General features: G+C 42.9%; 1 protein-coding gene across 1 annotated transcript; it reads left to right on the top strand.

The window, feature by feature from the left end:
• The first annotated feature begins 1,516 nt into the window (after positions 1 to 1,516).
• On the top strand, positions 1,517 to 24,119 carry LOC138954956 (uncharacterized). The gene is made up of 5 exons (XM_070326692.1): positions 1,517 to 2,104; positions 9,852 to 10,091; positions 22,515 to 22,709; positions 23,112 to 23,189; positions 23,986 to 24,119. The coding sequence occupies exons 2-5, from the start codon at positions 9,863 to 9,865 to the stop codon at positions 24,117 to 24,119; spliced, it is 636 nt and encodes a 211-aa protein (XP_070182793.1). The 5' UTR covers positions 1,517 to 2,104; positions 9,852 to 9,862.
• Positions 24,120 to 24,338: the final 219 nt, after the last annotated feature.

Raw genomic sequence — 24,338 nt, 5'->3', positions numbered from 1 at the left:
AGATCTGGCTGACCAAGCGACCTATGTGCGACCTGGTACACTTGAAAAATATCGACTGTCTACAACTGAAACACGTGGTACGGAACAGTTCCCACCCCTTGAGCATAATACACAATGACACCCATTTCCGGTATCCTCTCATTTTATATAACCCGCATTTGTACTGAAGACCGCGACACCCCAAATCCTATAATTATAGAGGGCCCCAAAGGGTTTAAAATCGTGATCGTGATTGGCATTTTTTGACCTTTCTGTGACCGTGATTGCCGAAATTTCCATTTCTGTGATCGTGATGGGACTTTGCCCATGATCCGTGATGACAAAAAAATCAAGTCTCGTGATCGTGATCGTCATTTGTTTTCGTGATCGTGATGGGCATTATTGCAAAGCATTTTATTTTCAACGTACATTTGTCACAGCTGTATCACTCTATGATCCTCTATTCGTCAAGGTGGTTGTGATCGTGAAAGCAAAAATCAAGGTAACTGTGATCGTGAAAGCTAAAATTTCCCTTCCCGTGATCGTGATGAACCCCCCCCCCCCCCTTTGGGGCCCTCTATATAAAAGAGCGTTTTATGCCTCTCCCAGCATATTAAAGCTGTGGTCTATTTATGACTTTCCGGGGCTACGAGGTTGAAAAATAGGGACAAAATCATGTACAGATTTCTGTACAGCAAACACTACCCGAAACCCCACCTATACGGCGTGTATGACCTTGAGAGCTTCAGTCAACGCTTGAATTTTGCAGTGGTAACATCCGGTTTGCTCTCGCAGAGCTGAGCATAATTGTCAAGAAGGATCGAGCAGAAAAAATAAACGACTTGGCAGGGATTCGAACTCAAGGCCTCGGGGCCTCGAAATGTCGGGGCCGATGTCTTAACCGCTAGGCCACTTCACCAGTGTTGTCAAAGATAAAAAATGGATAATTTTATATCATTCTACGCTTGAATTACCATTCATGCGTTGCAAAAACGTAAAAATTGACATTAAAATTTGCCTTTATTTGCAAACATGTTTTACGGAATCGCAGTACATGTTTACACCGTCATGCTACACGACATTCGCGCCATGCAAATAGCTGCGATATCTCTATTCAGTACAACATGCAAGAAAATGACAAGAACGGTATTTGAATCTCTCCAAAGCTCTGTGCAGCTGAAACCAGACATATAAGAAATAGTTATACATGTATTCACTTCTGAACAATGGGCGGATAGAGAAAAAATCATGCTGCTTCAAGAATAACATAACATGAATTCATATCAATGTTTTTCCTTCTTTTTCTCAATTGGCGCAGTAGCCTAGTGGTTAGGACATGAGACACGAAGTCTCGAGGTCGAGAGGTCGAGAGTTCGAATCTTCGCCGGGGCGTTTATTTTTTCCCCTTGATCTCTCTTGAAGATAAAATATGATCAGTCTTGAGAGAGCAAACCGGATGTTATTCCTGCAAAATTCAAGCGTTGGTTGAAGCTCTCAAGGTCATACACGCCGTATAGGTGGGGTTTCGGGTAGCGTTTCCTGTACAGAATTCTGTACATGATTGTTTCCCTATTTTTCAACCTCGTAGCCCCGGAAAGTCATAAATAGACCACAGCTTTAACCACGTTATGTCCCAAATAAACACTGGTTCTACAGAAAAACCAAGTTAGGCCAAAAAAAAAAATTGTCTGTTTAGGGTAACCCGACCGACCCTATCGATTTGGCGCCGACCCAAAAACTTTTTTTTGATTTCAAAAAAAAAAAAAAAAAAAAGAGGTAAAAATGCTAAAAAGAGACATTTGGCGTTTCTTTCTCTCCCTTTCTCTCTGTTTTATTTATACGTTAGTTTTGAAACATGTATTCATCAAATATAAGAAGTGAATGTTCAGCAAAAAAAAAAAAAAACAAACAAACAAAAAAAAAATTTACCTACCTACCGACCCTACTTTTTTTGGTCATGTTACCCTAAACAGACAATTTTTTTTTTGGCCTTAGCATAGCGTCTCTCCCGCCACTACCAGCGTACAGGTGCAGTCATTCTCTGTCAGCGAAGCAATTCTGATTGGGAGAGAGGATTACCCTGCCTGGATTTGTGTACACAAATTGTACACTCATTGTAGACAAGGTCAGTCAAGAGGTCTAGGTTGTTTTTAATAATCGTGCGTGTGTGTGTGTTTTACACGCATTGATGTTTTCGCCGTGTGTGGTGTTATCTGTTTCACTGTATATGCACACTGCCTCGTGTATATTTTCTGTGAGGGGCAAGCGGTGGACGTTTTTATAATTATTAATGTATATTGTAGAAGAAAAATTGTTCAGGACGATTGGTACTATCTTGTGTTAAAAGGGTTAAGAGATATTCTTAATCGTGTATTCTGGTCATAAAGCGTGCGCTTGTGAATGATGCAGATCTCTGGACTTAATGTCGACGATATTTTAGGGTAGTCCAGTTATCCTGTGGTGTGATGCGCTAGGTACTGACAGACAGGCCTTGGGGATGAACCTAACTTTTCGCGCGATCCAAATCAACTGACAAATATTAACATATCCAAGCTGGCCTGGAAGTCGACCCCAACCAAAAGCCGATGGAACAGCTCCTTACCCGTGCCGCACCTGTCGAGGGTTCGGTGAGCGGTAGGGCGCTTGATCTATTCACAAAGAAAGTATTGGTTTTCCCTCCACTTTTCTCGCGGGTTAAGTTGATAAAGCGCGCTTGGATCTCGTAACGCAATTTTTAAATGATACATGACTCTCCGACAAGCAAAATGAAGGTAGTAGGTCTGAATTATCACTTGAACAGCGTTCACAACTGCATGCTGTGACTACGGTTGGTGTCTTGCAGGTACCTCATACATTCCTCTTTTTGTGTGATTAGCATTATTCGAAAATGTTGCTCACTGTGCGCGTTTTCAAAGATTTCTTGAAAAGTGTTGCTGTCAGCAACCAAATTCTTATCTTCAAACCTGTTTTGGGTGAATAGAATATGCATCTATGCACACATTTCGCGTGACAGAGACGTGATAAGCTTATATAATACCTAGTGCACCTTGTGATTTTGTGACTTTGCATCATATCATTTCATTCTGCTTTAAACCGTATAACCAGAGACTGCCTACGTGACTGCTGTGATGTTACACAAATCCTCGCAATACACGTGTTGACCTAAATCACAGAGCAGGCACAGTCGCTTGGCCTTCGTCCTTTCAATGTAGTGTTCTGCTCTTGTTCGGCCAATCATCCGTTGTTTAGACGCTAGATTTGGCGAGTGTGGCGAGGAAGTGGCGTTTCTTAAGCAATTCTCGCGGCGAGAAAATCTAATTTAGCGAGCTGTACTAAACGGTTTTTTTACAAAGAAGCATAAAAACACACACACACACACACACACGCACACACACACACACACACACACACGCAAACACACACACACACACACACATACACACACACACACACACACACACACACACACGCAAACACACACACACGCACACACACGCACACACGCACACACGCACACGCACACACACACACTCACGCACACACACAATGAAATAGGAGAACAGATCGAGCGCTGTAAATAAATGAAGAAGTATACTCTTCAATGCATATTGCGGACACCTCGCTTGAAAAAACCCTTTTGTTGTTACTTTCATTATTATTTCTTCTAAAATGTACCGGTCAAGATACCCCGCGTGCAATGTTACAACACTCATGGCTGGTCCAAATGGTATTCACCTTTCAACATAGGCACCACGGTATAAACATTAATACCGCCGTTTCAAATACTTTGCAATACATGTAGCCCAACAAAACATGTGTCCGTACCCCTTCTTTTATTAAAACACAGCTTGGGCCCTTGCTGATTTTAACCAACCAATTTTCTTGTGCAACAATTTAAACTGGCTTCGCGTGCTATTATTCACTGGCATAGTTAATACACTTACAAGACGTACATGTTCATTGGTTTTACTGTTGAGTTAAGGTACAGTATTAAACACAATGTCAAAGGTTTTATGAGAGACATTTTGAAAAATTGTGTCTCTGCATAATTTTGGTTTCGTAAACTCCGAGTTCTGCCCACAGCCCTCTTTTGATTGGATTATTCTCAACCCCGGCCCCTAGCTGTTAATGCTTTCAGTTATAAAACATACCTTGGCATTATGTCAACTCTTTTGCATTTTAATAACAGCTGATAAATATATCCATATAGATCAGGCTTAGACTCAGAAAGACTTGTATTTCGGCAACAGCACGATGACTGATGAGCGACTCAGTCTCGTTGCGAGATGTGCGATACGTAAGTTCACGAGATTTTGTCGAAGTAATTCGATGCTAACCCTGCAGACTTTTGTTTTGCCACATTTAAAACACATTAATTGTTTTTGTTTGTTTCCATGTTGGTGTGTTGTGTACAATTCCTTTTTTTTTGGTTTTTTTGGGGGATTTTCCCGTCTGGTTTGTTTGTTTGCTTAACGCCCAGCCGACCAGCGGTGCTGCTTTGACATATAACGTGCGCCACACACAAGACAGAAGTCGCAGCACAGGCTTCATGTCACATTATTCTGACACCGGACCAACCAGTCCTAGCACTAACCCCATATTGCCAGACGCCAGGCGGAGCAGCCACTAGATTGCCAATTTTAAAGTCTTAGGTATGACCCGACCGGGGTTCGAACCCACGACCTCCCGATCACGGGGCGGACGCCTTACCACTAGGCCAACCGTGCCGGTTCCCGTCTTGTTAAGACTCGGTTTGATATGTGTTAACATGAAGGAAATAGATCAATTAAGGCCAACAAAATGTTTTGTCTGTTTACGGTATCCCGACCGACCCTATTTTTTTGCGCGACCCTAGACTTTTTTTGGGCATTTAGAAAGAAAAAAAAGAAAAAAAGGGAAAAAAAATCTGTTTTTTTGCAAAATAACTTAAAAATATGTTTTTTTGGAGAGAAAAAAAATAATTAAAAAAAAATTCCCGACCTACCGACCCTATTTTTTGTGCCTATGTTACCGTAAACAGACTTCTTTTTTTGTGTGGCCTAAAAGGAAAAATACATGAATACGGCACGCTCAACGAGCCTGTTGCGGCTCTGACATATTGTTGTTGTTCAAATGTTGCAGCACTTATACTTTTTGTGCTATCGCTTTATATAGTTCTGTCAAATCTAATGACCATAAACTTGTTTATAAAGACTATATTTACTCCAGGGTTCCACACAACCCCAAAAGTCAAGGGTATTCATGATATTTAGTTGTAAGCACCGATTGCGTATTCTGTTCTACAATCACACGTATTTAAAGCAAAATAAACATATGCAGATTCCTGGGTTTTTTTAAACCTGCTAGACAAACTGCTGCAGTATTTGGTTACTTGCAAGGCAAATCAGTTGACTCAGTTGATTCACTGTCTTCCGGCTGAACCGAAAGTCCCACCAACAACACGCCGACACAGCCGCCGAGGTGAGCTGTTATTTTTGTGGCATTCAACATAATTATCTGCCAGAGTAATGCCCACCACAATCACCCCCACCCACCCCCCCTCCGCTGTCCGCCTCCTTGTGAGAATGAAATAGAAGATAAATAAAGCCAGTCGCTGATATCAGTATCATAAGCTTTTCATCAACTTTTTATGAACTGTTAAAGGTACTGAACTTATCAAATCCAGGTGCACGGAGCCCCTGAGGCTTTTAGTCATACCTCAGGCAGCTATCCGTTAGAAGAACTACCCAGTTTCATTGACTTGCACCCAAAGAGTCAAGAACTGCGATTTTTTTACGAATTAATTTCGTACTCGGACCCGGCTGGTCTTGACCTATTTTTGGATCTAAATTTAGATCAGGTAGATCACCACATCATGCACAAAAAGACACTTCACTAGCAAACTATGTCAGACGTCATCATGAGTTTGTGTAAAACAAAATGGAGGCCGGAATCACTCAGTTGAATCGAACTCCGACCAAACACCACGTAATAACTAGGTTAATTTATGCACTCGCGTGAACAAGAAACTGTCGAGCTTCACAGATGTCGTAGTTGGGTAGTTTGGGGTTTGTTTTACTACCATGGGAGGATTTTTGAACTGTAAATGCACTCAGCTGCAACAAAAACCCAAAACGAAGGATGTGAGCTGCTTTGTGCCTTTAATGAACTGTTAATAAGTGCTTGTGATATTTGTACCTGTAAGTGCTTGTGTGTGGGCCTTCTAACAACACTGACAGCCTGTGCGGTCGTGGTCGATTGCTCCTTCAGTATTTTCCTGCCGCCATCTTGTCCATGTGGCTTTTTGCAGGTGGCGAATTTGCTTGGTGCCGCCGCTAGTGTCGGTGGGTAATGGTAGGTTATAGGTCTTAGCGACCGGCACGGTTGGCCTAGTGGTAAGGCGTCCACCCCGTGATCGGGAGGTCGTGGGCTCGAATCCCTGCCGGGTCATACCTAAGACTTTAAAATTGGCAATCTAGTGGCTGCTCCGCCTGGCGTCTGGCATTATGGGGTTAGTGTTAGGACTGGTTGGTCCGGTGTCAGAATAATGTGACTGGGTGAGACATGAAGCCTGTGCTGCGACTTCTGTCTTGTGTGTGGCGCACGTTATATGTCAAAGCAGCACCGCCCTAATATGGCCCTTCGTGGTCGGCTGGGCGTTAAGCAAACAAACAAACAAACAAATAGGTATTAGCTTGCTTTGGCTTTACAACTCGTCCTCCTTTGTTGTTGTCTTACAGATTGTTAGGCCTTACTAGACGAGTTTACTAGACGAAACGCAATTTTCAGCTGTTCACACATTATCTCAGGAAAAGCGCTTTCTCACAAAAGTGCATATGGTTATGAAAAAGAGTACATTTTGTTTTTGAATCTTATGTAATGCAGCGTCAAAACATATAGGTTTGAGTATGTTTTGGGGTTCATGTATCTGAAATGCACATTTGTTGCATAGTGTTTGTAGAACGTGTATTTAAATTAGACCAACATGACATCATTGTACGCTCAAAAGTAAATGTTTTACTGATCACATAAATTTTGAGAATGTTTTAACAGCAATAAGCTACCGTACAAATTTGATTGGAAGCATTAATGAGTTCTACTTCCGTTTTTATATTTAGTCAAGTTTTGACTAAATATTTTAACATCGAGGGGGAATCGAAACGAGGGTCGTGGTGTATGTGCGTGTGTCTGTCTGTCTGTCTGTCTGTGTGTGTGTGTAGAGCGATTAAGACTAAACTACTGGACCGATCTTTATGAAATTTGACATGAGAGTTTCTGGGTATGAAATCCCCGAACTTTTTTTTCATTTTTTTGATAAATGTCTTTGATGACGTCATATCCGGCTTTTCGTGAAAGTTGAGGCGGCACTGTCACGCCCTCATTTTTCAACCAAATTGGTTGAAATTTTGGTCAAGTAATCTTCGACGAAGCCCGGACTTCGGTATTGCATTTCAGCTTGGTGGCTTAAAAATTAATTAATGACTTTGGTCATTAAAAATCTGAAAATTGTAAAAAAAAATAAAAATTTATAAAACGATCCAAATTTACGTTTATCTTATTTTCCATCATTTGCTGATTCCAAAAACATATAAATATGTTATATTCGGATTAAAAACAAGCTCTGAAAATTAAATATATAAAAATTATTATCAAAATTAAATTGTCCAAATCAATTTAAAAACACTTTCATCTTATTCCTTGTCGGTTCCTGATTCCAAAAACATATAGATATGATATGTTTGGATTAAAAACACGCTCAGAAAGTTAAAACAAAGAGAGGTACAGAAAAGCGTGCTATCCTTCTTAGCGCAACTACTACCCCGCTCTTCTTGTCAATTTCACTGCCTTTGCCATGAGCGGTGGACTGACGATGCTACGAGTATACGGTCTTGCTGAAAAATGGCATTGCGTTCAGTTTCATTCTGTGAGTTCGACAGCTACTTGACTAAATATTGTATTTTCGCCTTACGCGACTTGTTTTATATTGTCTTCTTATCCTATTTCTTTTTTTCCCAAGACTAGGGTAGAGTAAAGGCGTGTTTTCCCAGACATGCAAAAGAATGTAATCAATGTATCATACTGAAGTGTTTGTCTGTTTTATTTGGCATCAAAAGATATTCATTTCATATGGCAGAAAATCCCATTGTACGCGTTACGCACGTTACTGTTACCCTCCTACCTACATAAACTCACGTCAACACAGACCGGGGGTTGGTAGCTTTAAGTGCTTGCATACACCTATGGTTATCACCAAGTGCAAGTTTTTTGTCATTAATAAAGAAGTTACTATTTTTGACATCATTGCAAAATCCTACTTGGTTTTGAGGAAATTTGATTTCCGTCCTTTTCGCTTACCTAAGCTGCCAAAGTAGGCATACAATTCAACAGAATTAGATCGTTCCAATGGTTGTCCATAGACTAATTAATTTCACAATGATGTTTTGTTGAACATTTTGGAACCAGAGCGGATATCCCATATAACGGGAAAATCAAACTTGTTTAAATGAAGAAACGGAGACAGATAACTTAAACGATAAAAGTTAATGTGTTAAAAGCTGCCTGTCTGTCTGTCTCCCTCTCTCTCTCTCTGTTTCTTTCTCCCTCGTGTTGTTGTTAGTGACAAACTGGACTTACCTTTCAATGTTTCAGATCTAACACAGTTTGGATTCAGCTTAAAGGCACAATGCTTCTATCTAGTTAGGCACACCTTCTCAGATCTAGGCAGGCTTTTACATGACATAAGAACATCCCTCCACTTGGTCACATGCCAAAGAAATAAACAGCCAGTGTGCTCCCTGTGCACAGAGGGAATTGTTTTGATGAATGAAGTGTGCAAATGCAACAAGTATCATTTTAGACGAAGTCACAAAAACAGTTAAACTCACCGAGGCAAGCAGGCAGGGTGCTGATTTTGAAGGCATCGTCTTCTCCCGAGTAAAGGCCTGCATGATCAGATCTGACATGATGAGATTAATTAATGAGATTATTAGTGTGCCTGTAAGTCGGCAAATTCTATTTTACTGAACACACTTCCTTTCAGGGCTGTTGTTGTTTCAGAGATGAATGATATATAGGTAAAAGAAGTAGACTTTTAGTGTCTTTGGTGTTCTTTTCTTCTCAGATTTTCTAAGCACGTGTGTCTGTTGATACTTCACTCAACTCCGACCTTTCATAAATATGTAAACTCATGTAAATGTGCAACAGAAACAACGTAAATGCCATCACTCACAGTATCATTTTTATACTCACGGTCCACTGATTTTCAAAATACTGCTACTTCACACACTGACTGCATGACGATTAGAAAATAACTTGATACACCCCTTTGTGTGTTTATTATACATGTTAAACCTTCGCGTCAACTTACTTGCAGTTAATAGCTTGAATTTATTCGAGAAAACAACACAAACCTTTACATTTGTAAACAGAAGCGAAACGAGAAAGGGAGCAAGCCGTTCACTCTTTAAAGGGAAACACCCCACCCCCGAATTCCTCCAGTTTCTCGCCCGACCCTTTTAATTTTATTCCTCCAGACCCTGGAACTCTTTGAGTGTGTGTGTTGACCCTGTTCAAAGAAAAAACAAACAAAAACACTCGATTTTGCAGACTTCACAAACGAAGCTTATCTTTTCTGACATCAAAGGGACATCAGCCCGCACAAATTCCAGCCAATGAAAAGGTGTGTAGGTAAAATGAAAAAAAGATTCTTATTCTAAAAACCAAAAGTAATTATATAAACTGTTCGATTTTTTAAGGAATCAACCAACCGACCCTAATGGTGTGCATGTGGGCCTTGTTATCTGAAGTAGCATTTTTGTTCATAAGGGGCCTGGCGTATAAAAAAGGATGAGTCGCGTTACTACTTGCTTTTTCTTGTTTTTGTTATTTTTCAGTATGGACTACAATGAATCTTTGGAAAGAGCAAACTTTGCTGCTGGCGTGGCTGCTTTCTATAATTTCAAATAACGTTGACGACGGTTCTGGGCAAGGCAGCGTTATCTCGTGTAAAGCGAAAGAAGCTCCTGCTGGTGGGACCGCCTCCTTGACCTGCTATTTCAACATCGACGTACAACAAGCCCAGCGAAACCTCATTGTGAAGAAATTCATTCCTGGCCAAACTGAGGACCCCCCAGGTGCACTGTATTTATCGTTTTTTGTGGTGCGACTACTGTGTTCGTATTGTATGGATTGTTTTGGCTAGACTTTTAGTCACTTGTCTTTAATCATTTGATTTTTTTGTGACAATCACACCAAGTTCATGGGATAGAATATATACAGAGAAATAATTGTTCTCAGCTCAGTGCAAAAATTTGTTTCATTTGTGTCATTTTCTTTGTTTTTCTTTTTATCTGTCTGTCTATTTATCTATCTATCTATTTATTTATTTATCTATCTATCTAACTAACTATCTATCTATCTATCAATCTACCTGTATATCTATCTATCTATTTATCTATATATGTATCTATGTGTTTGTCCAGCTATCTATCTATCTATCTATTTATTTATCTATCTATCTATCTAACTCATTGCACATCGCTCAGACCGCAAAAAACATACAGTCCTGGGCCCGCTACACAGCAGCTCACAGTATACGTTATGTACGTTCAGCGTATGCTCTCTGGTGGTATCAGCGAAAAATCCTTATTGGAACTACCAGCTGAACGTATACGGTCTCTTTAGATAGATAGATTGACGTGACGTCACACGGAAACTCGCAGTAAAAAGTAAGAAGTCGCATATTTCAAAAACAACATTTCCGAGGTCTGGCTATTCCTAATCACACGCCTCTCTCTCTCGCTCTCTCTCTCTCTCTCTCTCTCTCTCTCTCTCTCTCTCTCTCTCTCTCTCTCTCTCTCTGTCTTTCTCTCCCTCCCTCTCTCTCTCTCTCTCACATGGGGTGGAAGATGAATACCAGTCTCTGGGTCTGCACATAAAGTTGACCCGTGTCCGTCCCGGCCCGGATTCGAACCAGCGACCTTTCCATCACAAGCCCAGTGCTCTACCACCTGAGCTAAGAGAAAATGAAAGTTTTACGTCCTCACGGCAAAGCCATTAGGGGCATGTTACTCGGGAAAACCCGGCTTTGTATGAAAATAAAAAATAAAAATGCGGGGGGGGGGGGGGGGGGGGATGTAGACAGCTGGCTGCCGGCTGCTAGAGGAGACCTGAAATGGGCTAGGGACCAGGTTGGGTCGTCTTGGGTCAGTGCTGAAATGGTTACTTTTTTGGCTGTTGGCCAAACGGACACCCGGGCTTCATATTTTTGCATGCATGTATTCGTGTTTCCAAGGCCTGAGGCTTTCGCTGTGACCCTGGGATCTTTATCGTGCGCATGCGTGCACACGGGGGTGTTCGGACACCGAGGAGAGTCTGCACAAAGTTGACTCTGGGACACACATCCCGCGCCGAACTTGGGGGTTGAACCCACGCTGATAGTAACAACCGGTTTTAAAGCCAGCGCCTCTACCGACTGGGCAAGCTCCCCCCCCCCCCCAATTTGTTGGGGTCAAGAAGTTCCATGGAGGGCGGGGGGTATGGAGTAACACATAGTGTTTTGCTCAGAACATTCCCACCCATGCAGAGCCGCGCTATGGGTACGCATTACCGTGAAGCTGGCAGTCAGTGCTACCAAATTTCGTCTGTGTCTACCACTCGGTGGTGACTTAATGTGGGTCTATGTAAGCAGATGCCAGCGCAAGCAATCTGATGCAGAGTCAGGAGGCGGTTTGGTACAAGAGAACCTTAGAGGCCACAGCCTCGGCCGTCTAAGGGATCTGTGTGTCTGGAGGCACATTTGGTTTCTGAGGTTCAAGCGGAGCTGTTGCCTCTGCTCCCAAGTTCCCGTGTCTGGAGGCGTTTTTGGTATGGTAGCAAACCTGTAGGTTGGGGCCTCTGCCTTTCAGGATGCCAGGACTACAAAATGTGTGTCTTGGGACACATTTATTCCAGAAGTGGATCTGTGCTGTGCTGGGTCTGCTGCAAGCACACTAGAACCAGCTCGCAACAGTTGAGGTGAACAGATTGGTGACCAAGACCATCATATGTTTCTCTCCGAGTGATGGGTGCGGGCGGAGAAAGTCTCCCAGACTGAGAGCATTCTCCCTTCTGTAGCGGATGAGACTAGACATCTCTTCCTTGAGAGTGTCACAACCTTCAAACACGTGTGTGAGGTGTCCAGTCTTGCCACACTGACAGACTACCTTGTCCCAGTAGATGCGGCTGCTGACCATGCGCAAGCGACGCAACAGGCTGATGGGTCTCGGGGGGAGTGGGAGGTGGTGCCCTTTCCTATTGTAGGGGAGGTGTATCCATCCTCTCTCTTCACATGTTTGTGACAGTGTCTGCTCTCTTTCCTCTCTTTTTAGCTTGGCTAGCAGCATTTTGGCTTCCTGGCAGGAGAGCCGAATGTCTGTCACTGGCATGGTTGACATAGCCGCTGCTTTTGCTGCTCTGTCCGCCATTTCATTTCCCCGGATTCCTGTGTGGGATGGCAGCCACATGAGGGAAAAGTCTGTTCCTTTTGTCATAATTTGGTGGGAAAAGAAATGAATTTCAGTTTGCATCTCTCCTCTGTTCTTGGTGCCATGTGCAAGTGCTTGTAACGAGGATTTTGAGTCCGTAAGGATGACCACCCCCAGGGGTGGGGTTGGCAGATCGTTTATCAGTGTGTAGGCCATGTAGATAGCAAACAACTCTGCAGAGAAGATGCTGATCCCCTTGTTTAGCTTGTATTTTCGTGTTATATCAAGTCCAGGAATCGACAAGGCACACCCAGCCTCCCCTGACTGCAGGATCGAACCGCTGACGGCCGCTCCCCAACACCGGCTGGCTGGGGTCTACCACCTTCACCCCCTGCGATGACTGACGTCTACGGCCCCCCTTCACCCTCAGATGGCTGTACGTCTCCACCTTCACTAACGTCCCTCCCTCTGGGCCCACTTCCTATCCAAGTGAGCGAGGTTCGTAAACTGTTTTTGGCTCAGAACCCCAGGAAGGCTGCAGGCCCTGATGGGATCACTCCTCAGACTCTGAAGACGTGTGCAGACCAACTTGCTCCAGTCTTCACGGACATTTTCAACAAGTCGCTAGAACAGTGCCATGTTCCCAAATGCTTCAAGCGCTCCATTGTGGTGCCTGTACCGAAGAAGGCTAACGTTTCTGGTCTCAACGACTACCGCCCTGTGGCATTGACTTCAGTCGTGATGAAGTGTTTGGAGCGTTTAGTGCTCCAGCGCTTGAAGGTAGCCACTGATGCTAGTCTTGACCCTCACCAGTTTGCATATCGGGCCAACCGTTCTGTGGACGATGCAGTAGCCTTAGGTCTACATCATATTGTTGAGCACCTGGAGAAGGCTGGTAGCTATGCTAGAGTTCTTTTCATTGACTATAGCTCTGCCTTTAACACCATTGTTCCACACAAACTGTTCTCCAAGCTCACTGGCATGTGCGTCGAGGAATCCCTTTGTAAGTGGGTTCTAGATTTTTTGTTGGATAGGCCTCAGTTTGTAAGAGTAGGCAGCAGTACTTCTAGCTCAATCACCTTGAACATTGGTGCCCCACAGGGGTGTGTTCTCTCCCCACTGTTGTTCTCCCTCTTCACCGACGACAACGTGAGCCATGACCCCTCAGTAGTCATCCTGAAGTTCTCCGATGACACTACTCTGGAAGGCCTGATCAGTGTCGGTGATGAGTCGGGGTACCGAGCGGAGGTTGCGAGAGTGTCGGGCTGGTGTGTGGCTAATGACCTTGACCTGAACGTCACCAAAACCAAGGAGATGGTCTTTGACCGTAGGAAGAAAAGGACTCCCCTCTTACCACTCACCATCAGCGGCGAGAACGTAGAGCAGGTTGATTCCTTCAAATTTCTAGGGGTGACCATCTCCAATGACCTTAGCTGGGCTGTTCATACTGACCTTTCAGTAAAGAAGGCCCATCAGCGTCTCTACTTCCTAAGACAGCTGAGGAAGTTCAAAGTGTCCTCCTCCATCATGTCCCAGTTCTACAGGGCTGCTGTAGAGAGTCTCCTTACCTTTTCTATCACGGTTTGGTACAGCAGCTCCTGCCAGTTTGAGAAAGAAAAACTGGAGAAGGTCGTTAGGGCTGCCAGCAGGATCATTGGCAGAGATCTCCCCTCTATAGACTCCCTTCACATCCTGCGCATGATGAGGAAATGTAGGTCCATCATGCAGGATCCCACACACCCGGCTGGTCATCTCTTCCAGCCTCTGCTCTCGGGGCGCAGGCTCAGAACCCTCAGATGCCGTACGGCAAGACTCAGAAACAGTTTCTACCCCCAGGCTGTCCTGGCTTTTAATAACCGGTAAATGAACTCTACAGATTGTGACACGTTGTAGGATGTTCTAGGAGTATGCTTTTAGTAGCTGACATTACATACTGTGATCTATACATCGAACGCAGAAGAAGAAGAAGAAGAGTGGGTTTTAGTATGGTGACTCCACTGTGACGCGATGAAGCCAGACTATGTTTTAGCAGCTGGTTATATTACCGGAATACACATCTAGTATGTTTTAGTAGTTTTAGTCGTTTTTTAACCACTGTGATGCGTTGGAAGAGTTTATTTTTATGTGCTGTTTTAGAGGTACATTTTATCAGTATGGAACATGTTCAGTTCTTACAGCAGTTGATAGTGGGGGGGGGGGGGACCCTATCTTATTCTGCGTACTTTTATTGTGGGACGGCGGGGGGAGGGGAGGGGGGGAGGGATGTATGTTACCAGTGCGGGAACAGGGGTCGGAGAGGGGGGGGGGGAGTGGTGGGGGGGGGGGTCCTAGGGGTTCCGATAGCTCTTAGAGTTTCATAGTTTTCACCATGTCTGTATAGTGTACGTATTAGTTACTGTGATACCAAATTGTCTTACCCATGTATGTATGATGCTATGCGCCAGTGATGTATGAATGCTATTTATTTTTGTTTTTATCACACAGCAAGCTGCTTTCCTCGTGTATTTTTTATGTTCATTCATGTATTGTACACTTGGCAATAAATTATCTATCTATCTATCTATCTATCTGTGAAGACCTGTAGGTGGCTTTTAAATCGTTGATCGATCTTTTCTTTTGCAACTGTGGCTAGCAGCAATGGGTCTTCTGCCTTTTTGAGGCCGTCTCCATAGTCTATGATCAGATTTGGGGCTTCAAGCAGCCATGGAGGGTAAGGAAGAGTACCACCTGTGACCAGCTTTTCCTTGGACAGGCCACTCTGTTCCCATATGCCCTTCACATGGTTGTATATTGGGAGCACTGTTTGTTATGTATGAGTCTTGGATTCAAGAGCTTTGTATTGCATGTGGTCGGTATCTCCCGATCTGGGGTAAATACTTCCACTGCCGTGTTTGGGACACAGTGTATTCTGACAGCCAGCTGTGCACATCTGAGGTGGCATTCCTCTTTCAGTGGCAGCCATCCCACTTCATGGTAAAGTAGAGTGGAGACTGCCGATCTGGGGACCCCCAGCGCCACTTTGAGAGCGGCTCTTTCTACTCTTTCAAGCTTTACCCACTGACTGTCAGGAGCTGCAAAGAAAGCCTCTTGGCCATAGCTGAGGCGCGACCGAACAAGGGCACGGACAAGATGGATCAATGGTTTTCCGGCTGCCCACGACTCTCTGCTCAGAACCTTTATCAGGTTTAGAGAGCGTTGAGCTTTTCTCACAAGTGAGTCTATGTGTGGTCCCCAACTGAGAGAGCTTGTGAATGTCACTCCCAAGAACTTGGTTTTGTCTGCTGGCACCAGCTGCACCCCATTTATGGTGATGGAACATGTCCTTTTGACAAGCTGCACTCCTGTGAAAGCCATGAACACGGTTTTTTCGGTAGATAGCTCAAAGCCATTCGTCTGCATGTAGTCAGCGATTTGGTCGACTTTTTCTTGGTACCGCCCCATTTTTGTTTTGATTGTTCTTTCTGACTTGCAGTTGACTGCTTCCCAGAGGGCCATGTCATCGGCAAACAGAGACAATGAGGCCTCCTTGAGGTTCAGATTTGCTGCATCGTGGACCATGATGCTGAACAATATGGGGGCTATGATGCTTCCTTGAGGCACCCCCATATCTAGGACATGTGTTTGAGAGATGGACTGCCCCACTCTAACAGCCATGGACCTGTCTGTGAGGAATTCCTGGACAAATTCCAGCAGGCGCCCTGAGATCCCCATGTTGGACATTTTCTGAATTAGCTTTCCATGCCAGACCGTGTCAAATGCTCTTCTAATGTCGAAGAAGGTTGCCAGCACTGTTCTGCCTCGTGCTTTAGCCTTCTTGATGTGGGCTGTAAGTTTTACCACATGCTCCATGCAGGCTCGACCCTTTTTGAAGCCTGCCTGGCAGAGGGGAAGAATGTTGTTCTTTTCAAGAAAGTGTTCTAGTCTGTTTTTTACAATTCTTTCGTATACCTTGCCAAGGTGAGGTGTGAGTGAAATTGGGCGGTAGCTTGTCGGCAGGTGCCGGGGTTTACCGTCTTTGGGAAGAGCAATCACCAGAGCGTTTTTCCAGGCTGAGGGAAGTTTTGAGCTCGCCCAACAGTGCTGGTAAAACTGTAGCAGCACTTCCAGCATGGGCTCAGGAAACCGGCGTATCATGTTGTATGAAATGGGGTCTAAGCCGGTTGCGACATTTCCGGATTTGATTCCTTGGATTGCCTTCCTCAACTCATTGATACCCAGATCCTGGTTTATCGGCAGTGAGTTGTCTGCTGCTGCTCGCCCGAATTTATCTTCTTCCTTTCGACGGTAATCAGCGAGCGGCTGTGGCATATAAGCTGCCTGACTGACTTGCAAATGTCTCAGCCAGCACCTCGGCCTTCTCAAGATTACTTTGTGTGTACTCATTCCCGTTCAGCAAAGGTTTTTCAGGCAAGAACACTTTCCTTTTGAATTTTCGCAGCTTGGTCCATACAAGGGACGCGTCTCCTTGGTTATGCACCTTTTTACAACAGAAATCTGTCCAGTAGGCTGCTTTTGCCTGTTCATTGACCGCAGCACACTCCTTTTCAACTTCTTCGAGGGCTGTTTTATTGGAGGCTGACTGATTCTTCTGATATGCTTTTGTAAAACGCCGTTTGCGCTGCACCGCAGCTCTGCATTCTTCATTCCACCAGGGGGAAGGTGCCTGTTCTCTCTTTTGAGGCCCAGAAGCGCGTTTTGGAATAGCTTGGTCAGCTGCACTGAGGATTGCCTGTCTGATGTTACCATAGTATTGGTCTATGTCATTGTCTTTGAACTCAGTCTCTCCACATATATGCGTCAGAGTCTTCTTGAACTTCTCCCAATCTGCTTTGGCACAGATGTACTTTGGCGTACGATCAACTTCAGCAGGATCAGGGTCAGCTTCATGGATGGTCGCGTGTATCAGATAGTGGTCAGATCCGAGTGTGTTGGGGTAGACCTGCCAGTCGATGGTAAGGGCAAGTTCGGGGCTAACCAGGGTAAGATCAATGGCAGATGATCTTTCTCTTTGTCGCTGGGCTTGTCTGGTGGCCGTGCCATCATTAAGTAGCACCAAATCTGAGGTGCTGATGTCTTCAGCCAGCTGAGTGTCAGGGCTACTTTCTGCGTCAGCGTCCCACATCCGGTGGTGCGCGTTGAAATCCCCCATCACTACCCAGCTGCCCGAATCTGACGAGAGCTGAGTGAGCCAATTGGTACAACCCTGTGCCTTGCAGCCCCTGGGATAGTAGACGTTCACTAGATTAAGTGGCCTCCTTCCCCGCATGGAACCACCTGAGCCCGTAACCACCTGAGCTATCCGGGCCCCCGTAATTTATCTGTTTCCAATAACAGTTTTATACTGACTGTCACTCCTCATCAGTCATCGGAGACATCGCTTCGAACCATACTACCGCATACGCAGACAGTACACACCGTATACGTTGCCATACTGTTCTGCAAGAAAACATACATACGTTATGTCTGCTTATACCGAGGTGCAATGGGTGCTAACTATCTATCTATCAATCTACCTGTATATCTATATATATATATCTATTTATCTACATATCTATCTATCTGTTTGTCCAGCTATCTATATATATATCTATCTGTCTGTCTGTCTGTCTGTCTGCCTGTCTGTCTATCTATCTATATATGTATCTATCTATCTATCCATCTATCTATCTATCTATCTGTCTGTCTGTCTGTCAGTCTTTCGGTCTTTCTGTCTGTCTGTCTACCTATCTAATTGAAAAGGCGTAAGTCGGTTCCAGAAATAGGCGGGCTAAGACACTGTCCCCTTACACACAAACTGACAAGAAAAATATTATCAAAGCTTGTTACAGAACATACGTTTATCTGATTCTTCTTCTTCGTTCATGGGCTGAAACTCCCACGTTCACTCATGTTTTAGCACGAGCGGGTTTTTACGTGTATGACCGTTTTTACCCCGCCATTCAGGCAGCCATACGCCGCTTTCGGGGGACGTTTATCTGATTACCGTAAACTACCGTGTACGTACCCATCCCCCTTATGCACCAATTTCGATCGAAAGTAGGGGGCGGGCTTTTACTTAGTACTATATCCTGTTTATGATCAGTTCCTCGTAAGAAATAGCGGCATTTGATCACTTGGAATTAAAACAGGTTATCAGGATATGTTTCTGCTAAAATGTCCAATTTCTTTCTTTGTGACACACACGCGTTCGGGTGTGTAATAGTGCCATACGGAACCTGGAAACTATAACTACAAGAATCCCTTTGCGTCATGTTTTTTTTTATAACAAAATAATGCACATAATCTCAAATGAGAACTGAAAATGATGATACAGCATCTGCTTGAGTTTAACCGGCATTGGAAGCACGTGTGTGTCAACAAAAATCACAAAATGAAATATGATATCTGCATTCAGTTTATTTGCTCTGATCAAAGTCAATGAGGTGGAGTAAGGTGTATGTCAAACACAGCGTATTCAAACAACACTTCGTTCACTCGATCTTTGTAAATCACCTAAGGTCAAGCTCTGCAATATCAAATAAATCTCCCAAATCTTCGTCAAGTTTGTACATGGCTATCCAGAGACTGAGTGGCAAATTATGAAATCAACGGCATGACTGCAACGCAGCATCCTGTCATTTTTCGCTCGAATAATATGTCCGTATTGTGATAAGAAAAAAACACTCTTTTTTTACACCGTTGGTCTAAATGTGTGTGTGTGTGTGGGGGGGGGGTGGACGTTTACAATGTACAGTACCATGCACACAGTTTTTGACCCAAAGTAGAGGATGGGCGTTTGCTCGATACTGAGCGCTTACAAGGTAGTTTACAGTACTGGTTGGAAAGTAGTTTCCGATCAAGGCCTGACCGCTTATGTAAAACTAAGCGTTTGGGAATTAGGTCGTTCAACAGAGCTTCGATCCAGTATGTGACATGGAAATTAATTAATGTTGTGTTTATCATATGTACAAAATAGCGAATAAAATGCATTTTGTTGATTCCTGTCATTGATCTTTAAGTTGATTCATGCTAAAAACTTTATACAACAAAGAAAAACATAGTCTCTATTTTCTGTCTTTTCTTTTAAGTTGTTTTTGTAGTTGTTGTTTTTGTTGCAGTTGATTTTGTTGTACTAAAAATCATTGTTAAATATGCTTCAGTTTCCATGTTAGGTTCGGGATATATTTTTAAATGCTTGTAATGTACTAAACGTAGATCAATGTGTGCAAATGTTCCCAATCCTTTCTCTGCCGCATATTTTGAAACGGTATATATGTCACAGTGGAAATGAGAATCCAGTGAGATTCAGAATCGCACTAGTGGAGATTGGAATTCCAGTTTGCACTAGGGCAAACTAGAATTCTCATCTCCACTGGATATTTGTTAGTGAAGATTGGAATTCCAGTTTGCCCTAGTGCAAACGGGAATCCAGTTTCAGTGGAGATGGGAATTCCAGTTTTCACTAGGGGAAATAGGAATTGGGGGGAATTGGGGGAAATAATGTGTTCAAAGGTTTATAATTGTTGTTAAAACCATATCATCTTGAGTCACTCATGACTTTAAGGCTTACTCATTTCAGGTATTGACATTCAGAAATAAAAATAAATATGATTGAATTGATATAATCGAACAACACAGGGTAATTGCGCACAATACGTTTTTTTTAATCAATATCATTAAATCATATTACAAAGTTAAAAGTTTATAAAAGATGAAGCATGAAAGGTAGGCCTATCTATGCTACATGCCTTCACACACACTCCCACACATGCATGCACTCACGCACGCACACAACCATGCCTTTTTTGCTTTTTTTCAATTCACTGGAAATCCATCAACAGTTCTTGCAAAATGGGCTTTCTGGGTGACATTTTGTACAGCAGTCTATGTTTGCTTTTAGGCAATTGCACCGTTTCGTTGGACAGTTGCCCTTGCATTTGCAGACTGTTCTTGTATCATAGTTATTTCTTTTATATTTCTTGGTTCAACACTGTTAAGTTCCAGAAACTCTACAGAAGCGCATATCCACAAGTTCAACACCGTGGTTTTACAATACAATACAATACAATAATACTGTCGGCTCTGATGGCCGAGGCCATCTCTCTCTCTCTCTGTCTCTGTCTATCTCTCTCTCTCTCTCTCTCTCTCTGTCTCTCTTTCTGTCTCTCTGTCTCTCTCTGTATATCTCTCTGTCTCTCTCTCTCTCTCTGTCTCTCTCTCTCTCTCTTTCTCTCTCTCTCTCTCTCTGTCTGTCTCTCTCTCTCAGCAAGAAGATGAAGTCCATTTTGTTTTCTGTTGTCCATACTTAAACAGATTAAGAGACAAATTTATCCCATTTAAATATTATAAAACCCCAAGCACTTTTAGACTTAGCCTGCTCCTGGCCTCACCTCAAGAAACTGTTAGGCCCCCCAAAAAAAATAGGTGTGGTTACGGTAACATAGCCAAAAACAATAGGGTAGGTAGGTAGGCAATCACTTTTTTTTTTTTTTAACTTTTTTTTCTAATGTGTACAAATTTTTTGCCATGAGAGGTGGTTCCCCTGTCATACCTGAGAGAGGAAACACTTCCTGCATCGGGGTCAGTGACCGGTCAGTGACCAAAGGCATTGTGATAGCTGGGTGGCCTTGTTAAAAGACACGACCTTCTTCCCAGGGGTCAATGACCCAGTTTTTGCCATGAGAGGTGGTTCCCCTGTCATATCTGAGAGAGGAAACACTTCCTGCATCGGGGTCAGTGACCGGTCAGTGACCGAGTTTAACAGAGTGGAATTCTGTGTGTGCGGCCAGATCAAAGGCAGGGCAGTACCTAGTAGCTGAAACATGCATTATCACAAGTTGTTTGACTGGTACTCAAGCGGTCTCTTTGATTTTTTTCGTATTTCATACACGGATTAGGCGCTTCGTTATACAAGACGCAGGGGTCGAACTCGAGGAAAAAAGTCGCGCCTTATGACCCACAGGGAAATAAGTGTGCGACACGGGCGCTTTCGCTTTCATTGCGTTTTTTGCACTCGGTTTTTTGTTTTGTTTTGTTTTTTGACAAATGTAATAAAAAGTTATAGGATCGGCCCCTAAAAATAGGGTAGGTCGGGTTACCGTAACCACACCTATTTATTTTTTAGGCCTTATCAGAAATGTATCCCTGTATTTGTATAAAGCCTTGAAATTAAGAGATGTTGTAACCTCGTAGTTAAAGACCGTGTAATATATGTTTTATTCTGTAGTGTTGTGCGATTATTATGTTATTATGTTGTACCTTTTCTGCACCTGATGAGTTATATTATTTGCAACGTGAACCGTTTGTTCACACTCATTCATAAGGGGCTATGGCCTATTGAATAAATTATCTGCGTCTGCGTCTCTCTCTCTCTCTCTCTCTCTCTCTCTCTCTCTCTGTCTCTCTTTATCTCTCTCTTTATCTCATGCTTCATCTTATATAAACTTTTAACTTTGTAATATGATTTAATGATATTGATAAAAAAAACTATTGTGTGTTGTTCGATTATATCAATTCAATAATATTTATTTTTATTTCTGCATTTCAATACCTGCAATGAGTAAGCCTTAAAGTCATGAATTCCCCCAATTCCTATTTCCCCTTGTGAAAACTGGAATTCCCATCTCCACTGAAACTGGATTCCCGTTTGCACTAGAGCAAACTAGTATTCCAATCTTCACTAACAAATATCCAGTGGAGAGGAGAATTCTAGTTTGCCCTAGTGAAAACTGGAATTCCAATCTCCACTGGTGCGATTCCGAATCTCACTGGATTCTCATTTCCACTGTGATATATATAAATGAAATCAACGTCTACGGTGAAAATATATCCATTACAATTGAAATACCTCTTAAGTAACATGGAATCCACTGGAACGACAGGATTTGCTTTTGAATCTCTGGATCACTGTACAAACACAATGTAATGGAAAATCAAAGTATGTGTTTCACATACGACGAGGACATAAATAAATGGCCTTATCAACAATGTGATTTATTTTAATAAGAGAAAAGCAATTGTTCAGATTTCAGAAAATACACATATCGAGTTCTACATTACTGATCTTTTATTCTGTCTTCTTATATGAAAGCTGTTTTGTTTTTCTCTTTTCAGAGACGGTTTCTTATTGCTATTGGTCTGGAGGCGAGCCACAATGCACCAACAAGGATTTTATCAAATGTGAAATAGCCAATAGTCACATGAAAGTAAAATTTATGAAGGCACCACATGATTGGGAAGGAGTATACAGATGCGAATTCTTTCCGTCAGATAATACGCTTGTACATTCTTGCCGGTTCGAATCAGCAGGTGATTTTGTGTTTACAGAGAGAATGAAACATAACTAATGAACAATTGTAGTGGTTATTCTCTCTCAGTGTATTGATTATACACGACACATCATGTAATCTAGAAGAAGATGATGGTGCCTGTTAAATGCTGCTAAATGTCCATTAAATGAGTTTATCCTGTATCAAAAGGCACTTACCAAGCGTATGCACGTGTCAGCGGGAATAGGTAGGGGGAAGGAGGAGGCGTGATCTGTTGTAAATAAGTAAAACCACATTTGAATTATTATGCACAAGTAATAGATGTGCTAAAACGGATTAAACACGTACAAGAACTTTCTTAAAAGAGTTCACATCATATAAATGTGTAATTTTCCCAACTTAATGTCCCGTTTTCATTCCCTTTTCTCTCAATCTCTCATAGACACGCCATCGACACAGCAGCCAAGTGAATACACCACACCAACAGAAGAGACAAGCAACACAACAGCAACGGAGAACTGTAAGACTTTGCCATACTGTTCTACCAGTGTAAAATTACTTGACTTGTAAATACACGAACAATATGCAGGGAAAGGTGAGCCCTTTGTAATTCTCAAGGCTCGGACTAACAATTGTTTGTTTGTTTGTTTATTTGTTGCTTAACGTCCAGCCGACTACGCAGAGCCATATCAGGACGAGACTAACAATTCGTCATAGATTTTCTCAATGATAAAATAATTACTCAAGGTTTTTCCAGACGATGAGTAGTTTTGATTAGGCAAGTATATGATTTATGCATGCGGGACACAGACATTGACACATTTTGTAATATAGTATGGGTCAAGTTTAAATTTAAGTAGAAGGGGGGTTACATGGACACGTATCACAAGCATATCAACAGGTACGCAAACAACTTTTTCCGAACTTACCATCACAAACACTGTTTTATCATACTTCGCTTCTCTCTCTCCCTCTCTTCTCACATACACTCTCTTTCTCTCTCTCTCACGCTCACACACACACATACACACACTCACACACACACACACAAACACACTGGCACACACACACACACACACACACACACACTCTCTCTCTCGCACACACACACACACACACACACACACACTCTCTCTCGCACACACACACACACACACACTCTCTCTCTCTCTCTCTCTCTCTCTCTCTCTCTCTCCCTCGTTGTATGTACCTACATACACAACACAGGGGAGACTGAGACTTTCAAAAGCAACTACATTCTAGTTCACAACATGTTGTTGCAACAGACTATTAACGTCGATGTGTACGTTTTGCAGGTGAGAATTTGGAGGCGAAAGACTCCTTGATCAAGTGTTTGATTGCCGTCATCGGTGTGCTGTTGGTGGTGATTGCGGCTCTCATCGTCCTGTTTAAAATACGGTTTGTCTGCTTGAAGTGTCTTTCTTGCTAATTTTGTTTCCTTTAACCTGGTACGTAAAAGCACTCAGAAACGAACGCAAGACAACGAACAACTGTGGCATTCATGGACGGGCACTTATAGGGGTAGCCTAGCAAGCTGCTCCTGCCTAACCTGAATGTTTGTAGTTAACAAGGACCGAGGTTGTTGTGTTTTAACAGAAATTGTGCAGATTCAAAACAACTTAGGGAGATACGTTTAAGTAAAGATCTT

This window comes from Littorina saxatilis, unplaced genomic scaffold (genome assembly GCF_037325665.1).
Source record: "Littorina saxatilis isolate snail1 unplaced genomic scaffold, US_GU_Lsax_2.0 scaffold_594, whole genome shotgun sequence".
Classification (NCBI taxonomy): domain Eukaryota; kingdom Metazoa; phylum Mollusca; class Gastropoda; order Littorinimorpha; family Littorinidae; genus Littorina; species Littorina saxatilis.
Note: the sequence above shows the minus strand (reverse complement) of the source record. Positions and strands in the feature narration are given on the sequence as shown.

Coding starts and splice junctions, on each gene's coding strand:
- LOC138954956 (XM_070326692.1), top strand. CDS start 9,863: ATGAATCTTTGGAAAGAGCAAACTTTGCTGCTGGCGTGGCTGCTTTCT. Junction 22,710..23,111: donor TTGCCGGTTCGAATCAGCAG/GTGATTTTGTGT, acceptor AATCTCTCATAG/ACACGCCATCGACACAGCAG. Junction 23,190..23,985: donor CACAACAGCAACGGAGAACT/GTAAGACTTTGC, acceptor TACGTTTTGCAG/GTGAGAATTTGGAGGCGAAA.